The sequence below is a fragment of the Eptesicus fuscus genome, chromosome 5 (assembly GCF_027574615.1).
Source record: "Eptesicus fuscus isolate TK198812 chromosome 5, DD_ASM_mEF_20220401, whole genome shotgun sequence".
Taxonomy (NCBI): domain Eukaryota; kingdom Metazoa; phylum Chordata; class Mammalia; order Chiroptera; family Vespertilionidae; genus Eptesicus; species Eptesicus fuscus.
The window spans coordinates 21181169-21197963 of NC_072477.1; the positions used below are offsets into that span (position 1 = coordinate 21181169).

The 16795-nt window shown below is 46.2% G+C and overlaps 1 protein-coding gene across 1 annotated transcript in view; it reads right to left on the bottom strand.

The window, feature by feature from the left end:
- IFT43 (intraflagellar transport 43) overlaps positions 1 to 16795 on the bottom strand; it is an 89649-nt gene that overhangs the window by 67239 nt on the left and 5615 nt on the right. Inside the window, exons 2-3 of the mRNA XM_008138808.3 lie at positions 13002 to 13263; positions 9577 to 9666 (exon numbers count right to left, since the gene is read on the bottom strand). Of these exons, the coding sequence (XP_008137030.2) occupies positions 9577 to 9666; positions 13002 to 13055 (144 nt within the window). The 5' untranslated portion in view covers positions 13056 to 13263. The remainder of the gene's footprint in view (positions 1 to 9576; positions 9667 to 13001; positions 13264 to 16795) is intronic.

The following is a 16795-nucleotide window of genomic DNA, read 5'->3' on the forward strand; positions in this document are numbered from 1 at the left end:
TGAAACAGGCTTTTCCTCTGTTCTTCCCTCTCATTAGCAAATTACTACTCACTCATTTCAAACCACCTCAGCGGTCCCCTCCTTTAGGAAGCTTTCCTGAAGTCCCAGACAGGGTTGTTGCTCCTTCTGTGTTCCCACTCTGACACTAATTAAGCACTATAAATTTTGTGTCTAGAGTTATATTATTCATTTTTATGTTGGAAAGTGTATACTGAATATAGAATAAATGAGTAAATGAATGGGTAAAATTCTACTTATAAATATATCAATAAAAATATATATGACAGGATGGGGGAAAAGAAGTATGGGGGATTGTGTTCTTTGTTATCACTGGTGAAGAATTAAAAAACAGGAAGAGATACAGAAAAAAAAAGAAAGGGGAGAAAAAAAGAAACAGAAAAAGGCTCAATAGGACAGGAAAAGGCAAACAGAGATTTGGGAGGGAGGTCGAGAGGCCTTTTACATTTGGTGATGAGTGCATGCACATCATAATGTATCCAATGAATTCTTTCATAATATTTACTGAGAACCTGCCTGTGATGTGGTACTGTGCAAGGCACACACAGACCCCTCTCTGACTGCTTCCCTGGAAGTATAGGGATCCCAAGCACAATGCCTAGCACATAGAAAGCTCTCAATCAAGTTTCATAAGTGAATGAATGAATGGCTAAATGGATGTTACTTTCTACTCCAAGGTCACAGACGTCACCAATGTCACTGCCACCCTTCTCAATTTCTACCCATATGCCCCCAGAACAACAAAATGATGTAAGTAAACAATTAAGGATTGTTCTCTGGGAAGGTATTGGCAAATAACTAGTCAGTGGCATAGGTAGAGGATGCTACTAGAGGAGACAAATGAAATGGGTCTCAAGCAGCACAAAAATTCTCACCTAAAGGATGCCTCATCCAAATGTTTCTTTGTCCTAAGACCCAGAGGGTTCCATGAAATAAGAATTTCTCTGTATCTTGAATAGAATTGCATCCTATATAATGAAGAGGGAATATGCAAATTGACCATCACTCCTTCACAAAGATGGCGGCGCCCCAGCGGAGGGGGGGAAGTTTCCGTAACACAAGATGGCTGTGCCCACAGCGGAGGTGGGGTTTCTGTAACACAAGATGGCTGCACCCACAGCAGAGGCCAAGTTCCCATAATGAGCCTTAACATGCAATCAGCAGGAATCCGAGGCTGCGCCAGCCCCCCCCATGGGGCTTGACAGGGGACCTCAGGCCGCATCCCCCCGCCCTGGCGCCAGGCCGGGGGGACTTCAGGCCACGCCCCCCCCGTAACCCAGCACCAGTCCAGGGGACCTCAGGCCACGCCCCCCATCCTGGCGCTGGGCGGGGGAACCTCAGGCTGCGCCCCCCACCCTGGCGCCAGGCTGGGGGACCTCAGGCTGCACCCCCTGACCCGGCGCCAGGCCATGGGACCTGAGGTCGCGCCTCCCACCTGGCGGAGCTTGGCAAGGTTGGGACCGGCCAGGTCTATATCTATCCCAATGGGGGTGGCGCTGGCCAGGTCTGGGTCTTGTGTGATTTCAGTGTGCACGTGGGTGGGCGAGGACTTGACTCTGGGTCCTGTGGTGTGCCCTAGACTCTGACAGGAGGAAGATTTTCATATACATTTTACTAATTTTCTTTCATCTCTGACACTTCTATTATAGAGAAAGGGCAAATAGCAATATTAAAGTATTTCCTCTAATTTTTCCCCTTTTAATGTGCATGAATTTCATGCACCAGGCCACTAGTTTGAAGATAAACTGATAATACTTTCTAATTCTCATGTGACACAGATAATAATAATAATAATAATAGCATGTTACGGGCACTATCTTAAGAGCTTTATATGTATATTATTATTTATCTTCCAACAACTCTATGAGATTGCTACTAGTACCATCTCCATTCAACAGATGAGGAAACAGGCTTAGAGTTGTTAAATAACTTTCCCAGGGTACATACCTAGTAAATGACAGAACTGGGATTAAAGACAAAATGATCATCTATTCTACTTCTCAGGTTGTGTCAATAATAACAATAGCTAACTTAACGGTGCACTGCGCTAAACTCTTTACATGCATTTCTCATTTAACCCTCCAAAAGGTGAGGAAGAGAACTCAAAGCGCTCTTCCTGCACCACCTTTCACCCGGGACTTGTAGGAAGCCAGCCAGAGCGATTCTCTGCTTTACAGGTAGTAAAATGAGGCATAAGCTGTGGGAAGTGAGTTGTACTGGGAGAATGAAAGAGCCGGAGCCAGTGCTGAAGGAGAATCTTGAAATGCTATTTCTAAATGCAGGCTCTACCCTAAGATGACATTCCCTCCCACACAGTGATGGGCCCCAGGGATGGGTCAGTGATGCGCATATGTCCATCCCAAGGGAGAGTTCAAAACTGAAGCACGCAAAGCATGACATAAATATGAAGTGTGGAGAACACATTCCTCATGAACAGCTCTACTTCGAATTCCCTGCATCCCTCTTCGACGACGTTATCAGAAGCATCATTTAATCCAGCCCAGTGGAGAGGGACTGTGAAAAAGGCCGAAAAATGTGACCAATCAGGAAAGTTATTTTTGTGAGAAAGAAGAAAAATGTCACCAAAAAGGGTCAGCAGATAACCCTATTGGGCTGAAAATAACTGCCGCGCTGGCAGACCCGTCAGGGAATGGGCGGAGGGCAAGAGACGTAATGCCAAGCGCCAAAGGAGCTCCAGCTGAGTAAAGCTGCTGGGGGATGAGGAAATTGGCCTAATTTGGGAACATGAGCCCAGCAGCATTTTTGAGATTCCTTCGAGAGAATCTGGCTAACGTTCAGTCTGAGTCCTTGGAGGAACACCGAGGGATCAGGGGAGAGAAAGGGAACAGCTGTGACTCAAACACTTCTCTAGACAAGTGGATGAATAAGAGTGATCAAGTGAGAACTTACTCCCTCTCCAAAAGGATTCCAAGAGAGAGAATAACCCAAAGTCTCTCCACTCTCTCCAAAAGTCTTTCTCTACTGGGAGGTCTGTGTATCTACCTAGCGAGGAGGTAGGAGGTTAGGTGGTGGGTAAGTACCTAGCCGGAGTCAGAGAAACTAAACTAGAGTCAGGGATAAGCTGAAGGACTCTGGACAAGTCACCCAACATCTCGAAGTCTCATAGCTAAAATCAGATAATAATAGTGTTTACTTCATGAGCTACCCTGGAGCTTAACTAGGATACCACAGGTAATTAACAGAGAGGTAGCAACTGTTCCAATGTCAGCTAAAATTGCTTTATTATTGCAAGGACCATCTGCAAAATAAAAGTTAAGCCACAGAGAGATCTAGACCCAAGAGAGACGTGCTCACCTAAAAGACAGGCCAGCCCTGGAGATGTTTTGCCCAAGGTTACTTTTCTCCAACCTCCAGGTATGATAGTGTAACTTTATGGTAGAAGTGTTGGGTCTTTTCTTGAAGCAGCTGTATAAGAGCAGCATCATTTGAATTGCTAGGAGGTGAAAGTTCAAGCGGAGAAATCAAATCCGGTTCAATTATCAGAGCTGGTCTCCCCAGAGAAAGTTATGTGTAGATAAGTGAAAACCATCCTGGAACCACCTTCCAGTACAATTCCCAGTAATTGTAATGCCAACTGGAATTGCTAACTGAAATATGCATCTAGTGATCCATGCCTGATTTTGTGACAGGTGGCCAAAAAAAGCCAAACACCAGAAGAGTGCAGTCATAAACTTTTTTAGGATTTGCCATTTCTTAAGAGGTTCCAGTATGCTGGATATGATGCTAAGCACTTTATGTGCATTACCTAATTTCATCTTCAGGACAACCTTAAAGAAGTAGACACAATTCTAATCAACTCTGAGCGAGTAAGAGTAAAACTATCGGAAGAGTTCATCGTTCTGATCAATCAGCACAATGAAATAGTTAAGTTCCTTGAACTTTACCAAATGACCAAACAAATAGAGACCTTCCCTCTTCTTTGAGAGAGGAAGGACTGAGCCATACATACCCTGTAACCCAGCGGTTCTCAACCTTCCTAATGCCGTGACCCTTTAATACAGTTCCTCATGTTGTGGTGACCCCCAACCATAAAATTATTTTCGTTGCTACTTCATAACTGTAATTTTGCTACTGTTAATGAATCGTAATGTAAATATCTGTGTTTTCTGATGGTCTTAGGCGACCCTGCTAGCGGTTCTCAACCTGTGGGCTGAGAACCGCTGCTGTAGAGCCTAAGACCACCGGAAAACACAGTGTAAGCGAAAAGCCTCCAGGTGTTAGAAATAACTAGAAGAGAGTGACAGGAAATTTTATCAAGATTTCCTGAAACTTCAGGGCTTATAATTTTTCACGGAACGCTACACAAATTTAAATTTAAAAAAAAACTAGAGAGCAAGGTGGTTTGTTGTTGTTTTTTTAACTACTAAAAAATAATTCTTCCCTTTCATACCCATGGCGAAGAAGAAGGAAGAAGGAGGAAGGAGGAAGGGAGGAAGAGAGGGAGGGAGGAGGGAGGGAGGGAGGGAAGGAGGGAGGAAGGGAGGAAGGGAAGAAGGAAGGAAGGGAGGGAGGAAGGGAGGGAGGAAGGGAGGGAGGAAGGAAGGAAGGAAGGAAGGAAGGAAGGAAGGAAGGAAGGAAGGAAGGAAGGAAGGAAGGAGGAGCAGCCCTAGCGGGTCTGGCTCAGTGGATAGAGTGTCGGCCTGCAGACTGAAGGGTCCCGGGTTTGATTCCAGTCCAGGGCACATTCCCGGGTTTCGGGCTCGATCCCCAGTAAAGGGCATGCGGGAGGCAGCCGATCAATGATTCTCTCTCATCACAGATGTTTCTCTCTCTCTCTCCCTCTCCCTTCCTCTCTGAAATCAATAAAAACATATTAAATAAAAAATAAAAAAAGCCGTGGCCAGTGTGACTCAATTGGTTGGGCGTCGTCCCGTGCACCGAAGTTGCCAGTTCAACTCCAGGTCAGGGCATATGCCCATGTTGCAGGTTCAATCCCTCATGGGGGGCATGTGGGAGGCAGCTGATTGATCCTGCACTCTCACATCCAAGTTTCTTTTTCTTTCTCTTCCTTCCTCTCCCTCTAAAAATCTATTTTAAAAAATCTTAAAAAACAACCACACACACACACCTTTGCATAAATTCTATTTAAAAACAAAAAACAAAAAAACATGTCAGTGCAAATTGCCAACCCAACAGCCATTCTATTCTCCTCTCCTCTCTAACAAAAAAAACAAAAAACACCCAATGTATGGGTGTGGCCACATGCCCAGTTGAACACTCCTGTGCAAAATAAGGTGATTGTAAGACCCAGTTCTGACCAATAAAATGTAACTATAAGTCCACTTGGTGAGGTCTCTGGCTACTGTTTTCCTAGAAAGAAAGGAGGGACACACTTGGTTGGCATGCACCTTGAACTCCTCAACTATCCTTTCTCTTCCTCTTTAGAATGCAGCTCTGATCCCAGGGGAACAACCAGCCATTCTGCTACCATGAGAAGAGGTCATAATCTCCAGATGGCAGAGCTGGAAGCTAGGAGGGGCAAGGGTCCTGCAGGACATTCTCTAGTGACCGCACCAGCCCTGTCCTGCCCTCCTCTGGGCTTCTTGCTGTGAGAAAAATCATGCCTGTTTGATTCAAGCACTGGGGTTGAGTTTCTGATGGATGTAGCCAAATTCAACACTAACACACAAGGATACCTGAAAATCAATCCACCCTAAAAAAGCAGGAGTTTGAAACTCAAATGGAAGTAGAAGCCAGGCAGACCAAATGTGAGTAAACCTGACCAGGTGTATTACAGTAAGAAGTGGCCAAGTGGCGAAATGGAGAGGGCAGGTCGCGTGTAAGCGAGCACTGTTACCAGCTCCAGCCTTGTGGGAATGCTAGCCCAGCACTCGCACCGTGCCAACACTTCTGATTTTAGAAAGAAGCCCAAAATTTAGATTTTCACATGAAGTTTCCTAATTTATAAATTATAACAACCAAGTAAAAAGAAAAAAAAATTAAACTCTGCCCACATCAATCAAGACATGACTGTAGGCAAAATTCAGCCTGAAAACCACCAGTTTTCAACCTTAATAGAGATGGATAAGGCAAACTAAAAAGAAGAAAAGTCTAGAAAAATAATGGTTAGCAATATATTGTGCACTTATGTGCCAGACTATGTTAAGGGCTTCACATCTATGACCTCATTTTTTCTCTCTAGCCACCCTTACAGAGTATGTAATATTAATATCCCTGTTTTACCAACAAGAAAACTGAGGCTTAAAGAGATTAAGTAACTTGCTCGGTCAGAATCATAGAACTAATCTGAGGCAGAGCCAGGATTTGAGCCCAGGCCGGTCTGACCCACCTGTATGACCCCGAGACCTGTGCTGTTATCCACTCGTAAAAGGAATGTCCACTGCACCCAGAAAGCACAAAAACTGCTTGGGATCCCTACTGGTCAACCTATGGTGACATGAGGAGCAGCCTTGAAGAGCTTTTCCAAGCTTACATCCTCCTTCGTTACTAAAAACAGCAGAGCACTGTCCAATACTCACTTATTCACTAGTTTACTGCATGAATGAACGTTTGTGCCAGGCTTTCCAGTTATTAAAGTGCTTTTAAATGCATATTTCACTTAATCCCCACAGCAACCTGGTAGTATTGTTACCACTATTTGACAGATAATAAAATGGAGGATTAGAGAGATTAGTGGACTAGTTCAAGATCCAGGCAATTAATTAACAGAGCTGTCACAAGCCCTGGTCTTCTGATGCCAAGTCCGGTGCTCTCTCTCTTCCAGTGGACCACTTCTCTGCTTCCTTCGCCAGCGCTCCCAACTCTGCCATCTCGCTTTAAGATAACTTGTTTGAACTAATTTCCTACTTAACTCTAAAGTAACTCCAGTATGTCTGACAAGCCCAGGTACCATAGTTAGTTTCATGAATAGCTTCATCATAGAATATAGTCAGCGAGAGGACAAAAATAAATATATCAAGTAATACACTCGGAATGTAAATGGGCACACACACAAGTCTTAGAATCTAATTTTAGAAAGAAACAGCCAAAAAGTCCCACACAGCACAGTGAGCATCTGGCCCCGGGGGGGAGGCTGCCCACACTGCTTTGAACCTCAATTAACCCAGGGAGAGAAGGAATCCTGGAATTCTGACAGGCATTTCACTGTCAGATACACCCATTAGATAAAGAAGAGAATGACTTTTCATCATGTTCTCCCAGAAAAATGCTAACGCTCATAGTTTAAAAAAAAAAAAAAAGGAAATGTCTCTGAGGAAATAAGCAAGTATTCCAGAAAGGCTGAAACCCTAAAAGGTTCATCAGAGTCTGTGACTCTGGAGTTACGTGCTTACAGAACTGACTCTTGCTGGAAGCCAAGGGGAAGGGGGTGGGGGGGGGAGTAGATGAACAGTGCTTACTGACCCCAGCTGAGGAGCCCATTTGGTATGGGGGCCACATAGGGCTTCAAGGCCATAGGTCATTCCAGGACATCCTGGCCCATCACAGGCTCGCTCACCTAACCACTACAGGCTGTAACCTCCTTCACAATTATGTAGACTTGTAGTTGGCCTTCCTAACTGCCAATCATCACAAGAATATAAGTTCTGTTATGGCAGGGAACCTTGTCTCTTTTGTTCACTGAAATATGCCAAGCCCTAAAATGGTGCTTGCACACAGAGAGCTTCAATAAATATTTGTTGAATAAATGAATAAGTCATCTGGTATTACAATGGATCCTCCTAGAACTACAGTCTAAAGTGGCCAGAGGCCAAGAATATATTTCCATTAACCCAATCATCTGTTTGCCCATTTTCTCTTTAAAGATTTACTTTACTGCAGTTCAAGCTTCTTGAGATCCAGGTTGGGGCTGGTATGTCTTCTTTCACTGTCTTTTTATATTATACTACCACTAGAGGCCCGGTGCACGAATTCGTGCACGGAGGGGGGGTGTCCCTCAGCCTAGCCTGTACCCTCTCCAATCTGGGACCCCTCGAGGGATGTCCAACTGCCCATTTAGGCCCGATCCCAGTGGGCCTAAATGGGCAGTCGGACATCGGGCCTACATGGGCAGTTGGTTATCCCTCTCACAATTCCCCATCACACACTATGCACTTTATCCCCTCTTCCTTTGCAATGTCAAATGCATTCCTGTTCTGTGACAGACACTGTGATAACAAAGATGTACAATGGTAAGACACAACCCTTGCCTCCCAGAAGCTCACATTTCATGAGGGAGCCAGACATGTAAACTGTTAGAATACAATGTAATAAGCACTATAATGCGGGTGCTAATGGCCAAAGTCACATACTAACAACCTTCAGGCCTAATCTAGGCCATAAGGCAATTTAATTTTTATAATTAATGGCTAACCTCTAAAAATGGTTGCTTTCATATAAAAGTTTAGACTGCCAACATCCCTTGCAAAGTCAGAAGATCTGGCAATACTGGGCCTGTGTTCCCCACAGCATCAGTCAGCTCTGGCTATGTAATGGTTACCCCTTAAGAAGGGACATTGGCCTCCAGTTCCCACAATCCCCCAACTCACATTACCCTTACTGTTTTCAGGCAATGAGGCCAAGGGTCAGCTGCCAGCTTTTCTGTGCTGGCACGGTTGGTATCCTAGAGTAGAGAAATTATTCTGTACCCACATTTCTACAATAAATGAGAAAAATGCAAGATAAATCGAAAGGGCCACATGGAGCACTTGAAGAAATGCTGGAAAACTTATTTCGCATAAAAATGAAGAATATTCCTACACATGTGATAGGGAAGTAAAGTGTATCTGTGTCCTGTCCCCAGCATGCTGTGCTCATGCACCCTTCTTGCCCATTAGGCTTCTCTAAACTTACGATGGGCCCACGAGCCAGACAACGGAGAAGCCAGGTTTCCTGCTGTCAGAGAACTCAATGTCTAGCGGGGCTGACAGACACGTAAAATGAAAATTAGCATATAATGTGAGATGTTCTATGGAAACTGAGAGGAAGGAGCCCCACCTCAACCTGGAGAAGAGCTGACAGAGGGGATTACCCTGAAGCTGACTCTTGAAAAGGGCAAAGTTTTTTCAAACAGACAGAGGAAGGTGAAACTGCCGAAAATAGTACCCTGGCATTAAAAGTATCGCTCACCAGGATTACCCACCATCTACAAAGAAGCCGGATAAATTCCCCTAAGTCTGGGCTACTCAGAGGAAAGTAAGGCCAGTACTGATCCCCTTCCTCCCTGACACTGTAGGAAGTGCAGGTCCCCAAGAAACGTCCAGTTGTGAAATCTAATTGATGTCACCAGCATGCCTCACTGACCTTCATTAAGTAGAAATAAAAACCTGGATTTCAACTACATTTTGAAACTTCCCAGTCCCTTGTTCAGCTAACTTTACAAAGTTCTTCGTTGAGAATATAAAGGAATGCACAGAAACTATTCTAGCATCAAAGATAAAGTGTTTCTTTTTCATTTCTAACTCAAATGACAAATGCCAAGGGACTTCCCAAATCAAGATAGAAGAGCTGACATTAAAGAGAAGAAATATGGAATACTAAATCTTTGCTCATTAGGTAATCGCTAACTTGTAGCATTTTCTCAGATTTTTTAACACCCACCTCTCCAGTCAGAATCGAAGAATTCTTGCCACTGAGGTGATTCTCGGCTTGAGCTGACTCCTGTTGAGCTCGGCGACCCATCTTGGCCTCCTATAAGAAGAAATGAGGGGCACTGCTGACCCAAACATCTTTGAGCCACTATGAGGACAATAATTCTGGGAAGGTAAGCAAGAATTAGATTTATGAATACATGGTGGAGTAATTTGAATATTATTAGAAAATGCTCCAAACGCTAAAAGCACTTGAGGTCAGTTCTATTTGGTAGAAGAATAGGAAAATTCTAAGGTTTTCATTTAACCACCATACATCATTTCTACCCAAAGAAATGAAACTAGAAATTCTTCTGGAATGGGCAGAGACCTCATGCCACAGTTTAAGGAAAAGTGTGGTAAAGGCTCCCATGTTCATGTAGGATTTTAGGAAGACCTAATGTCAAAGCTGCAGCTTGACGTGAGAACAGTTGTAAAAAAAAAAAAAAAGTTTTGGGGAAAGAATTCCTAGATTCCACGGGAACTGCCAAAAGAGAAATACAGGTAGCATTTGCTTTAACGTGTAAACTAAATTGGATTTCCATTTACAACATGAAAGAAAATCTCTTACAAGAATGTTGAGACATCAGCTTTGGAAATCAGAACACTTCAAATTCTGAGTCATCACATGAACCATTGCAGGTTTTCCCCAAAGTCCTCCTAGGGGGAGGCTCTGTATCTCAAATGCTTCACAACACATCAACAAAACTTTATTTAGGAAGACCAATGGGTATTAAAATACTTATGTATTCATTTGTTGGCCTTTTTAAAAAATATATTTTTATTAATTTCAGAGAGGAAAGGAAAGGGAGAGAGAGATAAACATCAATGATGAGAGAGAATTATTGATCGGCTGCTCCTGCACTCCCCCTACTAGGGATGGAGCCCGAAACCCGGGCATGTGCCCTTTCCCGGAATCAAACCTGGGACTCTTCAGTCTGTAGGGTCTCTATCCACTGAACTAAACCAGCTAGGGCCATTTGTTGGCTTTTAAAAGACTAAATAGCATTGATATAAATACTTTTAGACATCATTTGATATAGTTTCATTTGATCTCAGAATAACAGGGACTGGGACTAATATCATTTTACAAATGAGGAAACTGAGGCTCAGAAAGGCAATTAAGTGGCAGACACAAATCTAAGAGCAAAATCTTCTTGTCTTCAAATTCTGAGTTCTTTTCACTATACCAGTGGTCTGCAAACTGCGGCTCGCAAGCCACATGCAGCTCGCGAGCCTCGGTTTGCCGCTCTGTTGACTAATGAGTTTGCCAACCACTGACCTAGTCTTTCAATTCCAATAATTACAGGCTGTTGTTGTTCCTTGTGATTAAGCCCCTATCCCAGTGGTCGGCAAACTCATTAGTCAACAGAGCGGCAAACCGAGGCTCGCAAGCCGCAGTTTGCCAACCACTGCACTATACCATGCTGGAATCTCAGTTTTATGATGTCCTAAGTACTAACTGTACCGACAAATTGAGAAGGGTTACATGGGAGCTGTATAAAAATTCTGATGGAGTGTTTACATTTCAAATGTTGTTTTTAATATATTTTTATTGATTTCAGAGAGGAAAGGAGGAGAGAGAGAGAAACATCAATGATAAGAGATAATCATTGACAGGTTGCCTCCTGCACGCCCCCCCACTGGGGATGGAGCCTGAAACCCAGGCATGCCCTGACTGAAAATTGAACCCTGACCTCATGGTTCATGTCGATGCTCAACCACTGAGCATACCAGCCGGGCCATTTCAAATTTTAATCAATCATTTAGGTTTCAGAGATAATGGAAACAATCTTCCTGATAATAAGCAGCTCATTTTTCCCCCAAGGCAGACAATTCACCTGTGGTTACACTTTTCCATTTATCACAGCACTGGATATATATATGGCATACCATAAGCAGTGGTTATGCTAAAACAAAAATTCAATGATCTTGTCTCTGAATGCTGTTTATAGATGACTGCTCTAGAAATTAAGTATTTTAAAATTTTAAACTTTCTGAAGACCCTGTATAAGTCCACATGTATGGCTAATAGAAAAACTATTTCATTGCCCAATTTTATATACTTTGAATGTATAGTCTGTTTATTGTCCATCTTGCCTCACTGGAATATAAGCCCCATAAGGTCCAGGACTTTGTTCTATTCACTGCTATATCTCCAGCACCTATGAAAATTCCTGATACACAATAAAGGCTCAATAAATGTTTGTTGAAAGGATGAAGAACTACATTTATATAACCAGGCACTAAACAAGTTCTCATATATTCTCCTTGGTCAGTCAAGCAACCTGCTTCGTCCTAGAACAATTTGTTCCTATGCTTCAGCTCTCCCTTAGGGAGGTGCTCCTATCCAGTGCCTTGGAGGACATCAGATGCTATCAAGGTATTAAAAAACAAAACAACACTGAAGAGATTCCACAGTCCACAGCGCAAACTAAAGATCTGCCCTGTGGGCTCAATCTTTTAGTAAATGTAATCCTGACTATGCTAAAGGTAAAAAGGCTTGGAGGGGGTGTGATAGGAGTTAAAACAAAAATCGCTGAACCTGAGTCTGGACTCTAGCTTGGTTTGTTACTGACCCTAGGGCCTTGGGTAGATCACAGCTGCAGAACCGCAGCAGCGATCGTCTTGTAATAACTTAGCATTCGCCGGGCACTGGGTTAATGCTTTTCCATGCATTATCCTATTTCGTCTTCGCTGCAACTCCTTAAAGCGGATAGCAACGTCATTCTGAGACGAGGAACCCGAGGTTCTGAGAGGCTAACTTTTTTTAGACCCTCGCAACAGCGTTAGACTTCCATCTGACCTCTGGGCCCCAGCCCTCAACGTTATAAATCTGAGTCTTGCTTTCCTTAACTATAAAACGGAGGAAAAGCCTACCTCCCCGGGGGCTACGGGCAAAAAAAAAAAAAAAAAAAAAAAAGGCCAGCCCTGCCTTCCACGTACAAAACGGTGCGGTTTTTCTGTAAGCTTGCCCCAAGAAAAGTCCGACGGGAAAGCTCTAGAATGGGCGCAAGGGCGACCCTGGCCGGGGCCCCCGCCTCCAGTCACCCGCAGAACTGTCCTTTCTAGGGAAGCTCGCACTTGGGGCTCCGGAAAGAGAAGGAAAACGGGGAACGTTTCCACTGACACCGGAGGCTGGCGGGAGCGGGATCGGTTTCCCACTTTTTGAGGATTTTAAAGAAAGCGAACCCCAGGCGGAGCCCACCGCGGCCCGGGGGCGGGGCGCACGAAGCCACCGCCTCCTCTCCGCCCCCCGCAGTGCGGCTCCCGCCCGCTCCGGCCGCCGGGACAGGCCGCAGGAGGCGCCGCAGGGAGCCGGGCCCGCGGAGCCGTCCCTCCCCACCCGCCAAATTCTGGCCCCAACCCGCTTCCCGCCCCCGCGACGGTCCTCACGGAGGTGGCTGGGCCGCGGCGCCGCTCCTCGCCCAGGTCCAGCACGTCCTCCATCGCCACGGCCGCCTGACGTCACTTCCTGGAAACCTAGCGGCCCCTCGGCGTCCCTGACGATGGCTCCGCCCTTCCGTCCCGAAATTTAAAGGGTCGAGGCATTATTCCTGGATTCTCTGTGCCATCCTCCAACTTAAATATTTCCTAAACGTGCCTTGCTTGACATCCGGAAGAAACCGCCAGGTATCACATTCCGCTAAGGCTGCTCCTGTGGGACCGTGGAAAAGCATTTGTCCTTTTTTAAAATACATAAGTTATTCATTGCAAAGCAAAGTAGTAGTGATTATTCTGATCCCTCTCATTTGTATAGCTCTTTACAATGTACAGAGGCCCTTCACAGTTATTAGCTCATGTGAAGGGCATAACAACCTTGTATGGGAAGCAAGATATATTGCATTATTTCCATTGCACAGATGAGGAATAGGGCTACAAGGATCCGGTGTGAATAAGTGGTTTATAACAGAAAATGCAATGCACATAATCTCTGCCTTCAAAAACTTCACAGAGAGGCTGAACCAACACATCAAAAACCCGAGTACTAATACCTTGCAAAAGTAAATTACTCAGTTCAATCATTCATCCATGTGTTCATTGGGTAGGGTTGTGACAGCAACAGCATTACCTGGATGTCAGAAGAATTGTGGTCTCGTGCTAGCTCTGCTAACAACTACCTGTGTAGCTGGGCAGAGTCTCTCTGGACTAGGTTTTTCCCCCTGTAATTACTCTTAGAGATTAGCCCTAAAACCTTTTACTTACGGACTCTGATTCTCAGTGAGAATATTAGATTTTTTTAAAATATTTTTTTTATTGATTTCAGAGAGGAAGGGAGAGGGAGAGGGAGATAGTAACATCAATAATGAGAGAGAATCATTGAGCGGCTGCCTCCTGCACACCCCACACTGGTGATCAGGCCTACAACACAGGCATGTGCCCTCCTGGTGCATAGGTCGATGATCAAACCACTGAGCCATGCTGGCCAGGCTACCCTATTAGATTTTAATCTGAATAAACATTCATTGCCAAAAATCCAAATCCCAAACAGATGAAATACAGGCTCCAATGCCTCCCTGTTCCCTTCTTCCTTGGCACCAGAAGAGGAAGAAGGAATTCGTCTTTGGATATTTTCATTTCTTGTGAGCTCATAGACATACCACAACCACCTTATAACTAGTTTCCAAACCTTCACTCCCTCTTCTCCCTGAAAGCAAAAGTTGACCGATGTAGCCCTGGCTGGTGTTTCTCAGCGGTTAGGGTCACCCGTTCCCTTCCCAGTCAAGGGCACGTACCTGGGTTGCAGGTTCGATCCCCACCCAAGTCTCCCCCTCTCTCTCTTTCTCTCTCTCCCTTGCCCCAACCCTCCCCTCCACTCTCTTTAACAGAATCCATGGGGAAAATATCCTTGGGTGAGGATTAACAACAACAACAAAAAGTTGACCACTGCTCCCTCAGGGCAGAAAGAAGCCCTAGAATAGTGTTTTCCAAACCTTGATGGGCACCTGGGTCACCTGTGAGACTTGTTAAAAGAACATACAACAGGGCCCCATCCCTAGAGACCGATTTAGTAGAGGTGGGGTCCAGATATAACTTTAATAGTTTTCCTGCCTATTTTGCAAGTGTTTGCGTAAAGCTTCAGTAAGGCCTTCTCTGACTTAAAACTGAAACATCTATTTTAAATTCCAACATCCCCGCCCCACCCCACCCCCGCCAAGAAGGCACTCCCTATCCCCCTTTCCTGTTTTATTTTCTTTCATGTATTGCCTTCCCTACTGTCCCACCTCCACCTCTAGAATGTAAGCTCCATGTGCGCAAGGATTTTGTTAGTTTGTTTATGTTCACGCTGTATCCACAGAGCCTGTAACAGTGCCTGGCATATAGTGAACATCAAACATATTTTTTCCAAGGCTGGCTGAATTTCAGAGGCATCGTTATATTCATAGACCTGCAATAGTCTCCTCAGTCTAAATGTCAGTGGTGATACATACTGGCTATATGACCTTAGACAAGTTATTTTTAAGCTTTCTACACCTAGGTTTCCTCATTTGTTATGCAAATGACAGTGATGTGCACGCAAACCAGAAAGCCCCTATTAAATATCACCTCCAGCCCTCATAAGTCTTTTATTTTATTTTACTTTTAAGTGTGTTTTTATTGATTTTTAGAGAGAGAGGAAGGGAGAGGGATAGAGAGGTAGAAACATCCATGAGAGAGGAACATCATTGATCGGCTGCCTCCTGCACGTACCCCCCTACTGGGCAACCAGAGCATGTGCCCTGACCAGAACCTCTTGGTTCCTGGGTCCACTCTCAGCCGCTGAGCCACACTTGCTGGGCAGCAGTGTGGCCTTTTAAAAATCTCTCTCTCTGTGGCCCTGGTCGGTTTGACTCAGTGGATAGAGTGTCGGCCTATGGACTGAAGGGTCCTGGGTTCGATTCCGGTCAAGGGTACATGCCCGGGTTGTGGGCTTGATCCCCAGTTGGGGACATGCAGGAGGCAGCCAATCAATGATTCTCTCTCATCGTTGATGTTTCTATCTCTCTCTCCCTCTCCCTTCCTCTCTGAAATCAATAAAAATATATTTTTAAAAAATAAAAATCTCTCTGTGCCTTAATTTCTTCCATTGTAAAATGATCCACCGCTTTCCTGCATCCCCTTTCGTCGTCGGTGAGTAACCAAGGAGCCAGGAGCAGGAACCAGCCCTGGCTGGAAGGGGCCTGGAAGGCTGGGGTGAGGTGGGGTGGGGGGCAGGGAGCAACACTGATTTCGAAGAAGGTGGTTCCATTCAGGGGCTCGTCCTGTGTGGATGCTCTCCTGGGGAAACACCTAGAAGCTCAGGTTGAGGAGAAGAAGGGAAGCGGAGGGGAAAATTCCCCTCACCCATCTGGGAAATGGGCTCCTGCCAACTGCTGACTTTGCGCTCGCTGACGCAGGTCCCCGCGGAACCCCAGGCGGGAGGGAGGCCGCGAACATCTGGAGGACATTTCTGCGAGAGAGCGCGGCCGCGGCGCCGGGCCCGGGGGAGGGAGAGGTGCACTTGTGCGCACGCCGGGGCCGGGCCGAGAGGGAGGCTATTCCCCGAGGGCCGGGCTCGCGTCGCTCTGCCTCTCTCCAAGCCCGTTCTCCCCAGCCCCAGCCCCAGCCCCAGCCCCATCTCCCCAGCCACAGCCACAGCCCCAGCCCCAGCCCCAGCCCCAGCCCCAGCCCCAGCCCCAGCCCCAGCCCCAGCCCCAGCCCCATCTCCCCAGCCCCAGCCCCAGCCCCAGCCCCAGCCCAGCTCCGACCCGCAGAGCCTCTGTCACTGGCGGCCTCGCCACGCCAGAGGGCACCCTCGATCTGCCGGAAAACGCCACCATTTTCCGTGCCCCTGGAGCATCTCCAAGCTTCTCCAAGCAGCCCGACTCCAATCTTGTCAATGAAGAATCAGGGCCAGGATGGCCACGGAGCTGAACCCAAGTCCAAGCCCGTTCCAACACCGGGCGTCACCCTTCACCGAGGTGGGGGCACGGCCGCCGCCGCCGCCGCCCCGGCCCCGCGCGCTCCGGCCCCTGCCCAGTGTCCGGCCTGGCCCGGGGCGGCCCGGGACGCGCGGCCAGGGAGGGAGCGAGAGACCAGCCAGGAGAGGACGGACTGACAGCTGGAGAGGGAGAAGGAGTTGGGGGAGAGGGGAGGGAGGGGATTCACCCGAGTAACTTTCCAGAAAAACAGTCAACGTGTAGCAGGAGTGACTCCAAGAGGAGGAGGAG